The 16,616-nt window shown below is 44.0% G+C and overlaps 1 protein-coding gene across 1 annotated transcript in view; it reads right to left on the bottom strand.

Moving 5' to 3' along the window:
* usp43a (ubiquitin specific peptidase 43a) overlaps positions 1 to 14,565 on the bottom strand; it is a 107,260-nt gene extending 92,695 nt beyond the window's left edge. Inside the window, exons 1-2 of the mRNA XM_030093978.1 lie at positions 13,612 to 14,565; positions 2,571 to 2,738 (exon numbers count right to left, since the gene is read on the bottom strand). Of these exons, the coding sequence (XP_029949838.1) occupies positions 2,571 to 2,738; positions 13,612 to 14,220 (777 nt within the window). The 5' untranslated portion in view covers positions 14,221 to 14,565. The remainder of the gene's footprint in view (positions 1 to 2,570; positions 2,739 to 13,611) is intronic.
* Between the last annotated feature and the right edge of the window lie 2,051 nt (positions 14,566 to 16,616).

Here is a 16,616-nt window from a genome sequence, read left to right as displayed (position 1 = left end):
CACACACACACACACACACACACACACACACACCACACACACACACACACACACACACACACACACACACACACACACACACACACACACACACACACACACACACACACACACACACACACACACACACACACACACACACACACACACACACACACACACGAGTGCGCTGACAATCATGATAGACAAATCAAGAGGTCGTTAAAAACCACTGAGGGAGCTTGGAGCCGCTGGAGGGACAATTAAATTAATTAAAACAAGATAGGTGTGCAAATCGCAAAATCATCCAACTTTTACAGCCGTAAATCGAGATTATATCATCATCAGATCAGACGGGCAAAAACATTTCCGTTGGAGTAAGTTTCAATGAAGGATGCTCACAGGATTTTACAGTTTAAGATCAGGACAGGAGGGGAGAAGAAACTCAAGACACCAGCTACCCATGATGCATCCTGATTAAAAAAGGCTCCACCTGGTTGAAACAGATTATCAATAATAATCAAGACATGAAAAGAGAAAATCAGTAAAGCAGCAAAATGCCCTCTTATCCAATTCAACACGTTTGTCTGCCAAAAACAACTCTTACTGCCATGTGTTTCTGGGAAAACATTAACAGCAGACACCAGCCGTTATAAAAAAGCCATCAGCTCCGTCCTGAAGCGTCTGCCCTTCACTCCCTCTCAACACTCCGCGTCTCGTCCTGGAAGCTCTCCAAGAGCAAGGTTACCAGGTGAGCGCCCGACATCAGAGGCAGACACAAAGACGCGCGGAGTGACGGAGCGGATGCTCGCCACTTCAACAGCTTCTCCTTTTACCTCTCACAGTAGAAGAGTCATTGAACACAAAGATTCACTTCAGTTCGAGAGGCTTTTAATGCGGCTGCAGGCGACGGCTCGGCTCTCAGGGAGCTGGAACTCCTCACTTCTCATTCAGCTCCACTGTGGCAGATTTAGGAAATAACCAGGGAGACATATACTCCACCATATAAAACACTTCCTTCAGAGGCATGACAGATTTAGTTTTTCAGACTCTCAGTTGTTTTGTATAACTGAGGAGGCCTTGTGGTTAAAGGAGTGGGCTTTGAACGCAGGAGCCCACTAGTTTGCTGTTTCGAGTCGTGCAGCAGACAGGGCACCACTGTGGGTCCTTCAGCCTCATCAGCTCCCTGGAGCGACCTGATGTGGATCGTCCACCACCGCCACACTCCCATCATGACTGCATGACTGTCATGAACAGCGATGGGAATAACAGAGTTCAAATAAACAGTTTACTATTTTTAGTAAGGAGTAATCGAATTAGACGAATTACTTAGACGAATTACTTTTTCCAGCATTACAACGCCATTACCATTACTGATAATAAAATGCTGCGTGTTTATATTACTATAAGTCACTGCTTTCAACCGGTTTGGTCCAGCTCTGATAAACACAAGGGGAAGCTCAATAAAATGCAAACATTTTGTGCTAGAAAATGCATTCTATTGAACCAAGTAACAGACAAAGGATTATACTTGAGTACATACTGGACTTTCTGACATGCAGGGTGAACGACAAAAAGAATGCATTTCAAAAGAAATGGGAACCTCTCCTGACATATATGGATCTAGATATGTCTGCTATTCTCACAAGGGGTTTGTTTAGATATGCGCTGGAGATATTGATGTTTGTGTACTTTAATACATACTTTGTGAGTTTTCCACCTGTTAGACTGAATTTATGAGCTGGGATGTTCTGTCCTGGTTTGTTTTCGTTTGGTTGTGTCTGTTTATGTCTGCATTCAAAAATTAATAAAGATATACTTATATATATCGTGTAGCTCAGTTAATAACTCAGTTAATTTTTTTGAAGAAGTAACTAGTAACTATAACTAATTACTATTTAAAAGTAACTTGCCCAACACTGGTCATGAGTCCATCATGCAGCTACTTTCCGGGAAACTCCAACCCATATTTCACTTCTGTTCTGAAACTTACATCAAGCACTCAGTGTATGCAGAGTCCCAATTCAGTGAGATTCCTAACAGCGTTTCTTTCTAAATTGGCGCATTTTTCCCGTTCTTTTATCTCCCGTGATTTGTGAGTTGTCACAAGAAGAAATGAAACACACCTACATATTTTTTTTCATCAGAAAATCAAACAAAAGACATTTATATTTCTTGTCTAATTTCCATACCTCTCTTGATGTTAATACAGCCAATGAAGAAAAGACCAGTGAAATGAGCTATTTGCTTATATCTTACACCGCTGAGGTTATACAATTTTAATTAAGACATCTGAGGCACCAGACAAATGAACAAAGGAACCAAGAACCCAGATACGGGTTATTATTCTGATAGTGTGCCTGTGTCAGACTGCACTATTAAGCATAATGGATTAAATTATCTTAGTTATTTAAAAACTATACTCCATTTTTCTGGTCTTTCTAGGGAGCGCATACATAAATTACACTTTTCTAAAGTCATAAAGTCGGCTATAATAACTTTTGTTCAGCTCTGACTTCTTAAAGAGACATCAGCGTGGATCTTACTGTCTAAAAAAGGAATCAAACAGCAGCGGTTCAGCGTGGACTCACCTTGACATGGGTTTTGGTCTTGCTGCCGCTGCCGCTGCTGTTGTTGCTGTCGGGGTTGGAGTTGGAGTTGGCGTCTTCATGAACTCTGTCCAGAAGCCAGAGGAGGAACTCCAGCGCATCGTGCTGAGAATTCCCTCGAAACTGAGAACCGTATTTGGCCACGATGCTCTAAAAGGAGAGGAGACATAACATAACAAATAATGAGTCAATTTCTGGGCTTAAAAAGTGTTTAAATACTTCCCTAATGTAACAACATTATGATCACTTGTCATCAGTTGTCAGTGTAAATCTGATTGAGGCTCCAGGCACTCGGGAGAGAGCCAGAAAAGCAATTATGTATGTCTGCTGCTTATCAGCAGTTAATGCAGAACAATTTCAAAACTTCTGTCAGACAATGTTTGGTTACGATAAGCGTGGGTGATAAAAATCATCCACAAATCTCTCTGGATCGCAACTGAAATCACGTTTAACTCGAATGTGTCGGAAGCAAAACTACTCATGACATGTGGAGCGGCTACGCTTTTAAAGTAATGAATGATTTATGGTTTGGTGTAAGAAATGTAGGGATACAAAGCAAGAAAATGTGTATGATGAAGAACGCCATAAACTTCTGACACTTAATAGCAAGGGGAAGCATGTGAGGCACATTTAACAGCCAAAGACAATCCCTACCAACACATCAATTCAAAACTTTATTCTTCTTGTTATGCAATAATGGACACCTAAATCAAGAAGAAAGACACATCTGAAATCTCACGACACAAGCAAAGATCGAGAAGTGCTTGATAAGTATTTTAATGATCCTGTTTTGTTGAATTTCTGTGATTTCATTTCACTGAAAGATTTATTAACGCCACAATATCACAACCCAACGCACCGCACCGTGCACTGAGATGGAGGAATCTCTGTTCTTGGAAACAGATTTAAAAATGTGTGTATTTCTGGAAGATTTAAAAACACAAATCACATCATAAAAGTGATTTTGTAGAAATTTTTATTGGAAATAGAGTGGACAAGTCATTCACTGACACTAATGATAGTTGCAGGAAGGATATTTAAATGTCAGTTGCTCAGTCACACCAACGGAGAAAAAAGAAATTGTTTTGCAAAAAGCTCAAGAATCTTTTTATTCAAACCACTTTTATTCAATAAAGACATAAATCATCTCTGCTCCGCGTCACTTCACAGCACAGCCGCGCCTTTCTGTGTGGAGTTTGCACATTCCCCCAATGCCTGGATGGGTTTTCCTCCTGCAATCCCACCCAATTAACCACCGGTGCGTGCGTGTGCGTGTGCATGGGCGTGTGCATGTGCGTTAGCCATGATAGACCGACCACATCCCCAGGGTGCACTCTTCCCTTTGCCTTGTGTTCACTGAGATCGGCTCCAGCCTGCAACCCAAACTATGATAAAGTGGGAAGAGCAGATAAAGCTTCACAGTCTTGGCTACGCCTGCATGTTGATGGGAAAGGCTCGTTCAGCAAGCGAGAGGAGTGTAACCATCGATTTTACACAGCACAGCAGACAGTTGTATCCTGGTTTTGGTTTTATGTTTTAGATCTTTTTAAACTTCCTGTGTTTCTACTGGCTCTCAAAAATCCATTGTTTTAGACATCTGCCATCTGTTTGCTTCATGATTAGTCTTCCATCATGTAAAAACAACACATGTCCACACAGTTTAAAACTCAGATTTCTATATTTGGCAGTGCAACAGCACCACTGAATAACATCATGCACATCAGTGCTCAGGAGGCATTTGTTTTGTCCAAGAACATTTTTTGGGGAAAAGCAGAGATATTATACACCGGCTGCATTGAAATGGATGACTCATACAAAAGATACTCAAAATGTGACAGGTGTTACGCACATGCAAAAAAAGCCAGTCTGTCTAATTCAATTATGTAGAAAGAGTATAGAGCTTATGAGCCAGACAGAAACAGACACACGAAACTAATGACTATATTAACGCTGCACTTAGCGGCGACTTCTGCCTGGCTGCCGTTTTCTCTCTGCTCGTTCCGGCGTGTGTGACTGACGGCATCCGAGCGCCGCTCCGTACCTCATTAAAAATCCCCACACCGTACCTGCAGTGTCCCGGCGTCTAAATATAAACGCAGGAGGGAGGCCCCCGTCTCTCCCCCTACTCTACCTGATGGAGGCAGCCCGCTAATGAGCTTCATCACTACGAGGAAGCACTGACAGGGGATGAAGGGATGCGGGACAGATGGAGGGAGGGAGAGTGGAGGAGTGAGGGAAGGATGCTGGCAAAGTTTCAGCGCGGCGGCGAGCGCGCTCCTCTGCCTCTCTATCAAAAAGGGCACAACAGTTGTGGCAGGTCCACAAATGAAAAGTGAGAGAACACGGCCAGCACGATTTCTCACAGCCGTCAACAAAAGAAGGGGGGGGGGGGGGGGGGGGGGGGGGGGGGGGGGGAGTTGCAAAGGATGAGAGAGAGGAGGAGACTTCTCAAGGTTACAGAAGAAGCAGGCTGCGTCTGAAACACAGAGACCTGCTGGAACCAAGAGGACGACTTCCACACTCTGCTGTTCCCTCTCACACACACACACAATTTTCTCTCTGCCTGAGTGTGTGTGTCTGTGTGTATCACAGCTGGGAGTGGTTGTTTTGCTCATTTCTTTGATATCTGTTTACCGGGTTGTCTGTGAGAGCGTCTCCGGTGAAATGTGCCACACAGCCTCAAAGGCACTTTGGCAAAATGACAAGGTTTGTATTCCCAGACACCGCTTTCACCCTCACTCTTTACTTTTCGTGGTTAATTGATTTACTTTAAAAGAGAAAAATAAATAAAAGAACAGCGGTTCCTGCAGCCGAGGCTGTCTGGGGATCCGGAGGAGAGAGAAGCAGACAGGTTGATAGGTTGAGCTGTTGTGCAAACACTCGCAGCGCTCAGAGCTGACCTGAGCAAGTGTTTGTTGAGTTAACTCTTCAGAAGTAGTTAAAGAGAGACCAGAGGTGGGCGGAGGGGTCAGGAGGAGGCAGCACTGAGCCCATTGTGGGATTTATTGATTAGTCTAGACCAAGGATGTGATTTGAAGCTCACAGAAGAGCTGTCCTCGCTCACCGAGGATGGTGAGAATCCAGCGTTTCCTCTGTATAAATGCAGTTTTAACAGGTGGTGCAGTGGTAAGCCCGCTTCCCTCACAGCAAGATATGAACTGTTTTCAATTGTTCTAGTAACCTAAGACAATCCACATGCATGTTGGATTGGGTTTAGTGAAGAATCAAATCTGCTTGTTGTAGCTGTTCTGCGTTCGTCTGTCTCCCTGCATTAACCCAGTAATTGACTGATGGCACCAATCCAGACAGTGCTCCGTCTGCCTTTCGTCCAGAGTCAACTGGGATCTGCTCAATCTCACTGAGACTCCAGCATGGTTGAAGTACCCAAAGGAAGTTTAAGGAGCCACGCCTTGTGTGGATAGATTTTCTCAGCAGTGTTGTTCGCGCTGTACCTGCAGTTGGAGAAGCGTGGGGTGTCTCCCACTAAAGAAAGTTGAAGATACAAATATGTTTATTCATTCATAAGATCAAGATATTTTTAAATGGCAGAGACAGTGTGAAACCATCATGTTCAACTATACATTGTTCTAAGTTTGTGTTATTTATTTACTCGGACAGAACAATATCAGAGTTTTTGAACGTATTTGCTAATTGAATTTATAGGTCCATACAGACTGCATGGTGGCACAGTGGCTAGCGCTCCCTCCCCGCAGGAAAACGGTTCAAACAGATTCAATTATCGACTGGATGTTTCTGTGTTGTCTCTGCTTTAATAAAAAGAAAAAGCTTCTCTCAAAAAAGGGAAGTGGATGTTTTTGGGAAAAGCTTGGACGTTACAAAACAACAAATATATACTGAGGTAACAGAAATGTTGACCATTTTTGGTATTCTTTTTGAAAATAGATGCCCATATTGTTTACATGTGGGGGGTGTGAGTTAGCTTAGTCCAGACTGACAGTAAAGTGAACCCTGTTTTGAAGGGTCTGATCAAAAGCAAAGTATGAAGCAAAGAAAGTTACAGACAAGCACACAACAGTAAAAGTCCTAATTTCATTCTAAGGGAGGGGAATTAAAGTAAATAGCGCACACAGCTCTCTCTACGAAATGAAAATAAAGCACAAGGTAGAGATAAGAACATGACTAAAGACCTGTGCAGTCTGCAGGTCGTGACCTCCCGGCGGTCAGCTAAGCCTCCTTCATCTAAATGTTTGTTTTTGTTTGGCATCTTGCTATCGTCGCGTCACCTCACACCACTGCTCTCTGGTGCCCTCTACACATCCATTCCACTTGTGTGTCTATACAGTGTCGGATCAGAGTGCTGGCAGGGCAAGAATTTACGATAAACATACATCAGGCAAACGACCCTCCTCTCTCTCCTGAAAAAGCCCATTTACGCCACAGGACTTCTCCGTGGTCCAGCCTGCCAAACAGGCCTGGTGGGATTCCTCAGCGGCAGACACAGAGTAATAATGACAAATTATTCCAAGGCACAAGCTCAGGAGGAACTGCAGCTGCTCTTGTTTCCCCAAACAGAACAACGTACTGCTCATTCTGCGGATCTGCCCGGCACGAGCTGGATGGGATCTCCTATTACTTACTGCTCCATTTGTAGTTTCATTTTTTTAGCAGCCCAGTTTTGGCAACTCGCCTTTGGTGTTGGAGATGAAACGGGGGTAGTTATCACCGACGGCCCCCACTCTTACCAGTTTCCCCTTTTCTCTCTAACACGCACACATCCTATTTCCTTTAGACTCTTTATTATCATTTTCTTCCCTCTCCATCATATAAGAACCATTACCTCCACTAATCAGCAGCAGCTGAGCTCCAGTCGGCGCAGCTTCCGCTGGTAAACACACACACACACACACAGACACAAAAGGACATACGCTTTGTGTATTTATTACCTTCTGAGGACATTGCATGGACTCGATTCATTTCCTGTGGACTTGTTGTAAATGCCAATCATGTTAAATCCCGACTTTATGTATTTCCATCCCGTCAGGTGACTTCCAGTTATTGACCACAGAGCTTTGCCTCGCCTGAAACGTCTCTCCTGCCTCATCCTTAACATTACATCTCAACTTAAACTGTTTTTCTTCCCCTGTGGGAACTTTTTCCCCCCCAAAGAAAGAAAACAAAACGCGATCATGTGAGCGTTTGGACAGTTTTAAGCCCTCACAACAGCGACATTGCTGTCCACACACACAGATACATGCAGACACAATAATGAGCCTCTCACAGGAGCGTCGAACCTGTCGTTTCTCAGCCGCCTCCTCCTCCTCCTACCATCCGTCTAACTCAAATCAAATTCAGCCTGCTACTCCCTGTGTCATGCAAGGCCATACTGACCTCAACTCCTTTTCAGTAGAGAGCATGCAGCTTTTTAAAATGACAAATAGGAATGCCACATCTTGAGAGCAGACCTGTATTTCAATGCGACACGGAGAAGCTTTCAAATCCTCAGATAATTGTGCAAGAAAGTCAGGACTGCAGAAAAGCCTGCTTGTCCGCAAAAGTCCCCTATGTGGGACTTACAGGAGATCAGTGGAAAAATAAGAGTGGATGAGATGCGATGGGAATAATCGCCTCTGAATGGTTTACAGGCCAGCAAAGGCTCCCTGGGCTCAGCTGAAACCGAGGAATTGATTCTTCGGGTTCACAGCTGAGGCTGTAAATTTGCTGCTGTGTGCACAAGCGACAGTCGAAGGAGCATCAGTCACACCATCAAAGCTGTATGAACATGACGCCGGCTCCATATGCTTTCCATCACCGAGGTAAAGCCGACTATTTCTCTACTGCACGATTGAGAGATCAAAGCTGCGACGACCGGAACGCAAAGAATTGATTCATTCTATACGTTTCCAACATTAAGCTGTTTAGTCTGGGTATATAAACGATTGGATGTATCATAAAACCATATGCTTCATTCCAAGAGTATGCAGTGGCTCTACTGGCAGGCTGCAACTTTGTGTGTAACAAGTATGAAATGAAGTGTTATTACAGCTCCTTTAATAACTGAGACATAGATAATGCTATGTAAACAGCTGGGATATGCTTCAAAACAACCGATCTTCTGCTCAGTGTCATTGTCTTCTACTATTTACATGCCGATAATCTCCCAAAAATTGTCCCATCTGTTCAGCTGCAGAACTTCTGCAATCAGAGTGAGTTGAGAAAGGCAGCCCCGCTGTGCATTTCCGTGCAACTCAGCACAGAGAGTCCAGGTGGCGAATGTCCCCACTGCTTCATGCGTGCACGGCGAATCCTCGGCGCAGGGAGTGTACGAACGACAGTGGTCCTTGAAGGAGAACAGAAACCAGACAAGGCAAACAAACCGTCACTCTTGCTGTCCTGCTTCTCTTGTCACACCTGCATTCCCAAAACAAACAAAACTCCCGAAAACACCAGGCTTCATCTCTCCCACCGAGTTCCTCAAGCTTCCATCCTGTCGAGCGGAAAAAAAAATAAAGTAAAGCGCCTCCCGACAACTTTTAAAAGTGGTAACTAGGCTGGTAATCCGGAGAATGAAGCTGGAGAGAGTAAGAGAAATCTTGTTCAATCATCCAGTTGAAATGATGTTGACAACTTTTGGAAGAACCAATAAAAGGAAACTTCGTCCCTCCAGATTTTATCAACATCAAAAGAGCAGTGAAGCAACAGTGGTGAAACTAGAAGCTCTGACCTTTAAATTCAGCGCTTCCATTAGTCTGATCACTGTCATTTGTGAGCACACATGCATTCAGGGGCACACTGCAAAATGAAACTCGAGCGCAGAGAAAGTGTCACCTCTGGTAATGGAAACCTAATGAGGCTATGCGGGTGGGCAACTTTGAAATAAGGTATGAATTGAATACAGGAAAATGCAACTCCCAACTTCACAAAAACTGCAAAAGGTTTCTAAGAAGGACACAGTGAATTGAGTTTCTCATGAATCCAGAACTGAAGACCATTCACCAGTGGAAAGTGGGAACGATCCCATTTTGTGAAGGCAGTCCGACTGGGAGATTCCCAGAGGGAAGCTGGGAAGTTTCTGAGTTCGGTGAGAAGCCAGTCTGACATTACTCTAAATTATGAAACGGACTTGCTCCATGAAGAAATGGGTCATTTTCATCCCATTTTTACTCTTACTCATTTACAACACTCACTGTCAACACCTCAGTATGAAGGACTGTAATTATTGAGCTTTATTAAACGAACAGAATGTTGAAGCTACTTTAAAAGCAGAAAGCAAAGTTAACAGCTGTGGAGCAAATGTGCATTAATGAGGTGTGAAAATTAATTGTACCTCCAAAGCTTGCCTTCACCTCCTGGTTAAAGTGGACACAAACACTGGAGGAATATTTGTTTGCTCACTTATGGTAGCAAGAACAGGAACAGAGTTAGCCGTGGACGGAACATTTCATTGTTATTTTCGTTGTTTGTTTGTTGGTTTTTGCCTCGAGTGCAGGGCTTCTGAGGGGAGACGGCGTCACACAGCAGCTGTCGAATACCACCAGAAAATAAATCCTGCCCAGATGACGTGTGGAGAACAAGCCGAGAGAGCTCCCAAACCACGACTGTGACAAAAGCATGACGCCGCTCTTTTCGCACCCCGTTGGAGAAAACACATTTCTGTGTCCTTGCAAAGTATGTGTAGGCTAGAGGTGTCCAAACTTAAAATAAACCGCCGGTAGGACCTGCTCACTGCAGAGGATTTTTCTCTGTCTTGCTTTGGTTCTGCCATTTCCCGACAGAAGCAGTAGCGTTCTTCCTTAATTAGCTTTTATTTGTTGTTTTTATTGTTACAAAGCTTGATCAATACTGCGTCAAAACTCAGAAGGACAATACCGTCAAGTGAAAGTTTGATGGGTGATACTGACAGCTACAAATTAACAACATTTTGAAAGGAGAACAAGAGAGAATGAAATAGTAAAAACATTTTTAAAAAGCCTGCAATGGCAATTTTCCAACAATTAGGCCAATTATGAACAGAGGCTGAGTTTGTGAGCAGTGAAAGTGGCAGATGTGCCTCTGAAGCCACATTGGAGAAAGTTTTAGAAAAACGGTATCCACTTAAAACGAGCAAACATGGGTCTCAAGATCTCAAATCAATGCGTCCTATAAGTGTCCCAACTTTTTTGGAACAGGGCCACAAGAGAACAAAACTGGCAATTCAAAATATCCTGAAATTCAAAGTGTGGCGCAGAGGCGATAAACTGCTGTCATATTTGCTGTCATCTCGCTGAAAATCAGATTCAGATCATTAAGATTTCGGAATAAATGCCTGTACGTCTCCCAGAATGATGTAACAGATTGAACTGAACTGAAAACGGCTCCCAGGAGGGCAAATTCTCCTCTCCGCACTTAAATTATCCGATGATGAATAAAGCACCCGGGGGAATAAAAAGAGCATAACCATAAAATGGTCGAGTGATTTACACATCTCTCTTCTTCACTGGCTGAAACATGTTGACATTTTACAACATGATTAATTGGACCAATATCTTCCTGATTCACAGCAGCATTTTCCGGGATCATTTTTAATATCAACAGTTTGTGAACAAATGTTTCCGTTAAAGTACATCTAGTGTCTCGGAGGTGACCGAACATCGCCATATCATCATATAAACGGTCAGGAATTGTAAACTTCTTGCTCATGCTTCCCACTCATTACCTAATTTTAGTCTCAAACAGCAACAAGAAAAGTACAAGAGGAGCCTTTTTTTTAAACTTTTGCAAAAGTTTTGCACTTTTTTTGCACAACTGTTTCTCATGAACAGTGAGAAAATGTGGCAATCCCAATCATGCTGTTTGTCGCTTTCTCCAGATTACAGCCAAGAGGAGGTCATATGAGGACCACAAGGACAACACTTTGTTTCCCACCACCTCTCTCTTTATCTGTCTCCGACAACATGGAAGGTATCTCAGCAGGGGGTATCCTCCTTTTCCAGGCTGAATGCACTTTGCTGCGGTAAACATCCTCTCTCCTGCTTCGCCAAGGGACAAGCAGACAGACACAAATCAGTGTGTCAGTGAAATGGGGTGAGAGAGGAAAATGAAAGTGAAGGACATTGTTTTTTTTTTTCTCTCCTTTTTTTTCAAGCCCACAATGAGAATATTAGTGCAAATAAAGTACACTATCTATTCAAGCAGACACACACCGTCAGACAGTACAGGTCAATACTCTGGATTTCAGTTAAATGGCCCATCAGACGAATCGATTATCATTGTGTGCACAATTTAAAGCCCATTCAGACAGGATGAATAGTAAATAACATATTCATTCTGACTTCTTTTATTCATGCCCACAAATCTTCAGAAACGCTTCTCTTCGATTCAAAATACTATCATAAAGACCACAGGCTTGTTAGATAGAACCTGTGCTGAACAGCTACATACATGCATTAATGCTCTACAAAACATGCCTCGGTGTAATTTTTAGATCAAAACAGCATCTTGCTCCTCTTCAGGATGAATCACTGCCAGTTTTAAAATGCACTGCAAGCTCATTTATATTTGATCACTTGTTATTGACTCGTGATTGTGGGTGAGAAGCAGAATCGCATCAATGTCATGGGCATGAATATCAATAACTGGTGTCTCATAGTATCGGAAAGCCTGTTTTCTGTGTGTGTGTGTGTGTGTGTGTTTCATACTCCATCATCGATAACTCCCTCCAGGCTATTGATGCAACAGAGTAGCTACTCCTGAGTAAGCTCGCTGGTTGAGTATCATCCACTCAGCCCAGAGGGAAGGCTGAAAGCCCCAAAACCACTGGCTTGCAAACACACAGCTCACACTTTTATTGTGTATCTGATCACATGTCATTTTGATATATACTTATTTACTCACACTCCCAAAAGTATACAGATGTGTGGCGTTTTGTGACTGATTGCAGGGCCTAACTCAAAAACAACTTCCAACGCTCCTTGAATGGCTTTACTCATTATTTGGGGTGTTTTTGTACAAATGTGTCCCCATTCATTCTGCAGAGCGGTGATCAGTTCAGGCACTGGACGGGTTGGATGAGAAGGTCTGGCTTGTAATCTCCGTTCCAGCTCAAGGGTTTGAGCGGGCCGGTCAAGTTCTCCTGCAGTAAACTCGTCAAACCATGCTTTGATTTGTGTGCCAGCTCACAGTCATGTTGGAAATGAAAAGGGGCTTTCCTCAAATGGATGAAACACAGCATTGTCTCAGTGTGTGCTTGATTTTATACTCTTATGTTTGTAACACAAACTCTGACAAAAAAAAACTGCCACTGGGAACATTTACATGCTCCGTAAGACAAAAGCGTTTGTCTCTTCTCACACAGAAAGGAATGCAAACGGACCACCTGAAGAGCTGGAACAGGTAAATCAAGCAGAGACACTGCAGCCTGAGTGTAATAAGTAACCACATGGTATGCACACTGCGGGGACACTGCTCCTGCAAGCCACAATAAAATGTTGAAACCAAGTGATAAAGTGTAGGTGTCTCTTTATTATCAGCCTTTCACATGACTGTTTACCTCTGAGACAGTGAAACACGTTATGTGATCACCAACTCTGACGAGCAGTTTCTGCTTATAAATGATTGTTATTCCCTCCAAGTAAACAGAGCAGCACACACACAGCAAACAACCTTACAAGGGTTAATTATGTTTGCCTGGAGTCACTGAAACCCACCAGTACTCCAGTGATGGAATACCTGAGTGCAGGTTTGGAGCAAGCCATTCAGTTTGTGATTATTTATAATGCCTTAAGGTTGTGTCCTTCACAGGCACGTGTGCACTTAATCAAACAATCACCACCAAATTGGACCGGTTCACAAATAACTTTTGGGCTTTAGGGAGTAATGCAGTGAGTACACAGCCTTGTAATAATAATTAAATGATCAGAATCGGTATCTTAGTAGAATTTGGATCAATGCGAGCAGAGAATCATATTTTACGCATCATTATGCAAAGATGGGGGAACTATTGCAAACTTATAGGATGGGAAAAAAAAGCCAAGCTAGATGAAAAGAGCAGAGATGGACCTCATCAACACCCAGCGGCTGTCCTCACCTTGAACTCCACAGACAGTTGCGGGGTGTACTCCAGCGTCCACAGCCCCCGCACCAGCGACGCCAGCTGCTCGGTCACCTCTCCCCGGGCGGCGTGCGGCTCCCCGCCCCTCACCTCCCCGTTCAGCCTCCGGTGGCACCCGTCCGACTTGTACTGCTCCAGTCCGAGGTACTCCGCCAGCAGGTCCGTGTTGCTCAGGCACTGGACCACGGCGTTCATGAAGCAGGTGTTGCCGTGGTTCTTCAGCCCCAGCACCCCGGGGGTCTTGTCCCCGTAGCACCACGACAGCCGGTCCTTGACGGAGCCGAACGACGAGGAGCTCTTCTTCACGGTCCCCTCCCTGGAGACCTGCGCCCCGTCGTCTTTGAACCCCCCCGAGGCGCTCTGGCCGAAGCCGCCGTCGTCGTCCTCCGCGTCCGGCTTCTCCGCGTCGCCAAAGTGCGCCAAAGTGCCCAAAGTTTTCAGGATCCTTCCCATGAAATTCCCGAAAGATCGCAGCGATTTCCTCCTCATGAACCTCCCGGTTTTGTATTTCTTCTCCTTCCGCTTGGTCGCTCTGGGCTTCATGGGCTGTTTCCTCGCCTTGCCGCTCTCCTTGCGGGTCTCCATGGCTCTGCCGCTTGACGGGCGCGAGAGGAAATGAGAGAGGCTGCGGCGGAGGCGCACCTGTCTGCCTGCCTGCGTCTGCTGCTCCTCGCGCTCCTCCTCACCGCTGAGGCGGCACCGTCTCGGTGCCGGTAAGGCACATGATCACCGACGGTGCTCCCCCGACATGCCGCGTGTGGTGGTGTCACAGGTGCGCGCGCGTCTCTCTTTTCAGGTTCGGGCTCTGGATCCCGGATCGTGCGTCAGCCGCGCGCTCCTTCCTCTCCTGGACAGACACAGTCAACAACACCCAGGATCCAGCTTAACTCCCGCCCCTCAGACCAGACTCCACTTCACCTGGAGAGAATTATCCGTGTCACACACGAACTCTCCCCGCAGCCTCTGACTGGAGGAACTCCACAGCCCCGGACCGGAGGAGATACTTCAACTTTACCACACATGGAACAAGGAAGTTGTTGTCCTCGATAGGTGTCAACTGTCAAGCCAGTTCTGCCTCAAACTGCCCCCTGTAGGACCAATTACAACATCACCTGCCCTCACGTCTTCAGAGATTATAGGGAAATCCTGGTGGGCTGCAACATGTGCGAGTCTGTAGGAATGTAAATATTATCTGCTGTAATGCTTCCAGTCGGTTTCTTAAGGGAGTCAATTTTTTTCACCTGAGGTGACCCCTCCTCCCACCACACCCTGTGCATTTACAGATAAATAGAAGGAACCTCATAACTTAGTTTCAATGTTATGTCCGTTTCTTTACTATATATTGAGGGTGATAGTCTTTTTTCTCACAGTAAACTCTGTGGGTTTCCAAACCGATTCTGGGAGTTTGGTGGACTGGTGTCTCCTCAGCCTCAACAAGTTCTCTGCAAATAATGGATTCAACTCTAATTCTGCCCAGAGTGTGTGTAAAGCCATATTCTAGTCTCCTGGCACCCTGCCTTTATTTGATTTATTTCCTTGATGATTTATTGTTTTTATTTTTCCCCAGCACTTTACTATTTTTCCCTTGTGACGTATACATGCTACGCCCATATATTCACAATATGTTACAGCTTTTACATATGAATTTATTTGGGGTATTTTTCTAAATATACATGCCTTCAATTGAACTGTTTTCCATTTTTAAATAAGTGAATTTAATGCCGACACATCCATATTTAAGACAGAAAGTAATTGTGATATGCTTAAAATCAATCAACCTATGTGACTCTGTGTGTTCTTCAGAGACTCTATGGAGTATGAGAAGTGGCAAACATGCAACTTTCCAGCTCATACTAAATGACTCATTTGAAATTTACTGCTTATTTCTAGAAAACCAACTTGTATTTCTATTTCTTTTCATTCTGACCTTCACAGTTTTAGTAAAATTAGCAAACCACCGATAATTCAGCAGTTGATTGCAGAAATATACACTGAAATTTTCCCTTTAGGAATTACCCAGAATGTTTGTGCACAGAACCAAAAATAATGAATAAGTCTTTTATATTATGTTTTCCTGATTTTACTGATCTGGCACAGTAAAGATCAAACATGTGGCCCCTAAATTAAAATCAGTGGAAGCAGCACAACAGGGGAGACAGATCTTCAGCAACTCTGAATAATTTAAATTTGCCAGTGTGCATTTTACAATTAAAACAGCCCTCGTATCTTTGACTGCACTCAAACACAATAAGGTTGCAATTCTCTGCAGTCAGGCACAGCTTGGCACAATTTCTCCCCGACATGCTTTGAGTGTCTTTACATGCACAGTTCAAGTTGTTTGTTCAAGTAGTTTGTCCTGCTGAGGTTACTGTGTTCCTATTTCCTGCTGAAGACACAATCCACATATGGTAAAACAATGCCGTGCTCTTCAAAATAGAAGGTACTAAAAAGTGGGCTAAAACTCAAACCATCGGCACACAAATACCCCGTCTGCAACACACCGTCATTTACAGAAAGAAGTATCCTATAAATAGCCTGGCCGCTGTCTTCGTGCACATTAATGCTGCTGCTGCTGCTGCACTCTGGAAGCTCCACAAAGTAAAATGGATGTTGGAGAAGCATTTGGCCGGGCACATTGTGTGCACTTCTGCTTTTCAATAGGCTTCCAGCATCTTTTGTGCAATATTCTGATTCTAATCATCTGACGCTTAATTTCACAGCTCACCAGTACTAGATTGAATTTAGCGGACCAGATGTGCTGATTTATTGCGAAAGATAGTCAAGTCTCTTTCCAATATTTGTGTAATTTCCCTGATGCTCCTTTTTCTGTATTGTTACAAGAAAATAAAAGAGAGAGAGAGAGAGAACGCTTTTATTGCCAGCATGACAAATCAACAAATTCCGAGGCAAACTGTGGCTGCATGTGTGTGTTTTATGATGATGACCTCCCAGTTTTACAGCGATCCGCTGCTCATTAGCAG

This window comes from Salarias fasciatus, chromosome 6 (assembly GCF_902148845.1).
Source record: "Salarias fasciatus chromosome 6, fSalaFa1.1, whole genome shotgun sequence".
Classification (NCBI taxonomy): Eukaryota; Metazoa; Chordata; class Actinopteri; order Blenniiformes; family Blenniidae; genus Salarias; species Salarias fasciatus.
This window is presented reverse-complemented; position numbering and strand designations above follow the sequence as displayed.